The sequence below is a fragment of the Natrix helvetica genome (assembly GCF_964273705.1).
Source record: "Natrix helvetica genome assembly, chromosome: 9".
In the NCBI taxonomy this organism is placed as follows: Eukaryota; Metazoa; Chordata; class Lepidosauria; order Squamata; family Natricidae; genus Natrix; species Natrix helvetica.
The window spans coordinates 9645908-9649536 of record NC_138560.1 but is presented as its reverse complement, the minus strand read 5'-3'; the positions used below and the strand labels follow the sequence as shown (position 1 = coordinate 9649536).

Sequence of the window (3629 nt, the reverse complement as noted above, 5' to 3'; positions counted from 1 at the left end):
TTTTTTGAGCCATTCCAGGTTGTTTAGCTGCTGCTCAAAAGCAGATCCCTATTGAGGGGGACTCAACATTTACAGATGGAAATCATTGTGACCAGATCTTGAAAGGGATGGCTCAGGTGCTCTTTAGACAAAATATGTTAAATTTATGTATTCATCCTGTGATATTAATTCAATGTATTCTCCGGCCATCTATCCAAGAAGCCCAGGTGATGAACAAAATAAAAACACAGCCTTTAATTAACAGAACAACAAAAAAAAGCCCAACCAAAACTGCATGGTGGCTTAATAAATCATTAGACACATCCATCCATGCCACAACTATGCTAGCATCCAGAACCCAGTGACGGGGGGAATATTTTTATCATTTGGCTAATTCCGTATAAGGGCCACAACTTTTCTAGGATTGAGAAAATGTCGTCTTCCAGTTAGTAGTAAACTACAATTCCCAGCAGCTGTTGACTTTATGGGGAAGATATTCTAGGCATATCATTTTTTTAAAAAAACATTTCTTTAAAAGATTATTTGTAAAAATTGAGGTATTTGTAGACTTCCCACACATTCCTGGGTCACTTACGCTAAATGTGAACAAAAAATGGAAACGTATTTCCACAGTTGGCAAAATAGCTAGACTATGATTTTTCTTGCTGGCTTTGGGTTTGGTTGACTTAATTTGCTCCTTCATCCTGTTGCATAACTTGAGGAATGCCTAACTGGACTCTGAAAACCAGGAGCACGTTCTGAAGATTAGCCAAGGCCTGGGAAAAACCATTTAACCGGTAGCCTTTAACCTTGAGAAAATTAGAAACCACATTCTTTCTCCTTATATGTGACTATAGAATGCAAAAAAGCAACAACAACTTGTTGCTGGAATTTTGGACCAGAATTACTCCATTTAAAAGATGGCGTCGGATGACAAAATATCTTCTGCAATAAAGTTGTTGTCATGGCAAAGAAGTCAAAGTTGCAAGCCTTCCACTGGCTGCCATTCAGCACAACACCCATAAAAACGAAGTGGAACTGGTCCCATGGTTATGCCTTGCCATCTTGACCTTTGGGAAGTCCCGTTAAACATTATATGAAGTCCTACGAGCATCCTGCTTTGTGATTTCCAGAATGGGTGAATGAACTTAGAATGGGTGGAGCCAAACATTTATATCTTCCTCCGCTTTTTGCATTTTTATTTAAGTCAACCCAGTTTAAAGAGCAAACATGATGCCTGGGTCATTTTATTCCCCCTATGCCCCAATTCTAGGCTCTACCTTCTTTGCGCTGTGCTTGCTGTTTCACTGGTGCCTTGAAATACAGTATATATCTAATCTGTTGTGTTTTATATTCCAGCCAGTTAACTTAGCCAAGGTCTGTCTGCAGCTCTAAGAACAGGTAAATATATTATTCTTGTCTTATTTTGGGGGTCACTTTCCTTCAAGACTTCACAAGAAAATTGGATACAGCTTGCACAATGCATAGAACCTTATTCTGATTTCAAAATACCAATTGCAGAAACCTCAGGCAAGTAATATGATTAAGGACAAGACTATTTTTCAGAATAGTTATGTGTCCCTAACAATGTAAAAGCCAAGATGTCCTCTTTAGTAAATTCCACCCTGTATATTCAGATAGCTTCCCAGATTTAAAAAACAGTAAATTTTATTGGGGAAAAAAATGCAGAATAAAAACATTTAAAGCAAAAAGAAAAGAAGAAAAATAATGAGAAAAGTATAAAAAACAGATTTTTAATTTAAATCCATTTAAGTCCATTACACAGAAGGTCTCGGCTAGCTCCTTGATATGTTTAGATTCTCAAGTGGTCCAGTTTGCTTAGAAACGTACCTGTTTCCTCTATGTATATAACTGTAAGTCCATAAACCTGGCTGAAAATTGTTGCCTTTTCTTTTTACTTGTGAATGCATCTTCTTTAGAGTTGACAGTATGTGCCATTCTTCTAGCTCAGCTAATGTTTTTGTAGTGACTTTGATTTTCCTTTAACAGCGGCCTCTTCTCACCCCAGTCCTTGATGTTTTAATCCAGAAAGCCTGTTTGAATTCAGAAATCCAAAGATTTTAAAATCAAAGGAGACTCAACACAGCTGAAAATGAACCCCTACAACTCGTCTTCAGACTTGATTTTCCCAAGTGCGGCCAACAAATCTCTCAATGCCAGTGACGTGATAGAGGACTGGGACGAAGGGACATTGCTAGGCCTACAGGTTTTACTGGCAGCGGTTTTGGTTCTCATCACCTTGGCCACCATACTCTTCAACACCTTTGTCATCATCACCATTATCCTGACCCGAAAACTCCACACTCCTGCCAATTATCTCATTGGCTCCTTGGCTGCCACAGACCTCCTGGTGTCCATCCTGGTCATGCCAGTCAGCATTGTGTACACGGTCACTCGCCTGTGGACCTTTGGCCAAATCATGTGCGATATCTGGTTGTCCTCGGACATCACCTGCTGCACCGCCTCCATCCTTCATCTGTGTATCATCGCCTTGGACAGGTACTGGGCCATCACGGATGCTCTCGAATATACCAAACGCCGGACAGCTGGCCGGGCTGCCCTCATGATTGCTATTGTTTGGGTCCTCTCCATCTGCATCTCTATCCCTCCCCTTTTCTGGAGACAAGCCAAGGCTCGCGAGGAGCTGGCCACTTGCACCGTCAACACAGATCAGATCTCCTACACCATCTATTCTACCTGCGGCGCCTTTTACATCCCAACCGTGTTGCTTGTCATCTTGTACGGCAGGATTTACGTCACCGCTCGATCCCGGATTCTGAAGCCACCCTCCCTCTACGGGAAGCGTTTCACCACAGCCCAGCTCATCACGGGCTCTGCGAGTTCTTCTCTTTGCTCCGTGACCTCTAATCTTCACGAGGGACCTTCCCATCCGCAAGGCTCCCCGCTGGTCATCAGTCACGTGAGGATCCAGGTAGCCAATTCCGTCCTTGAAAGAAAGCGGATTTTGGCTGCGCGAGAAAGGAAAGCTACCAAGACCCTGGGGATTATTCTGGGCGCGTTCGTTTTTTGCTGGCTGCCGTTCTTTGTGGCGTCTCTGCTCAACCCTATTTGCCAAGGAGCCTGTTGGCCTCTTCATATCCTAATGGACGTTTTCACCTGGTTGGGTTACCTGAACTCACTGATTAACCCCATTATATATACTGTCTTTAATGAAGAGTTCAAGCAGGCATTTCAGAAAATAATGCACTTTAAAAACTGCTGCTAGCCGTCTTGATTTTGGACCCTGCTCCCAATCATAAACTTTGATGCATAAAGTTTCCTATGTGGAAGTTCTCTGGGGTGGATTAGGAGCTGTTGTTAGTATTTTAGGTGCAGGCACTAAAAATAATTAAGTGAATCAATGAAATACCAGAGTTCTTGAGATTTTAGCCATGCAGTTCCTATGATTTTGCATAAGAACACTGAAATCTCAATATTATTTTACGTTCTGGCCTAGGATTTTGCACATAACTGTTGAAATCTTGTGTGATTTAGCGCAGGAGTGTCCAACCTTGTCAACTTTAAGATCTGTGGACTTCAACTCCCAGAATTCTCCAGCCATCTATGTTGGCTGGGGAAATCTAGGAATTGATGTCCACAAGTCTCAAAGTTACCAAGGTTGGACACCC

At 42.1% G+C, this 3629-nt stretch overlaps 1 protein-coding gene across 1 annotated transcript; it reads left to right on the top strand.

The window, feature by feature from the left end:
- Positions 1–2092: 2092 nt before the first annotated feature.
- HTR1D (5-hydroxytryptamine receptor 1D) lies at positions 2093–3412 on the top strand (the record flags this gene model as incomplete). Its single annotated transcript, XM_081961884.1, has 1 exon — positions 2093–3412. The coding sequence occupies one exon, from the start codon at positions 2093–2095 to the stop codon at positions 3224–3226; it is 1134 nt and encodes a 377-aa protein (XP_081818010.1). The 3' UTR covers positions 3227–3412.
- Positions 3413–3629: the final 217 nt, after the last annotated feature.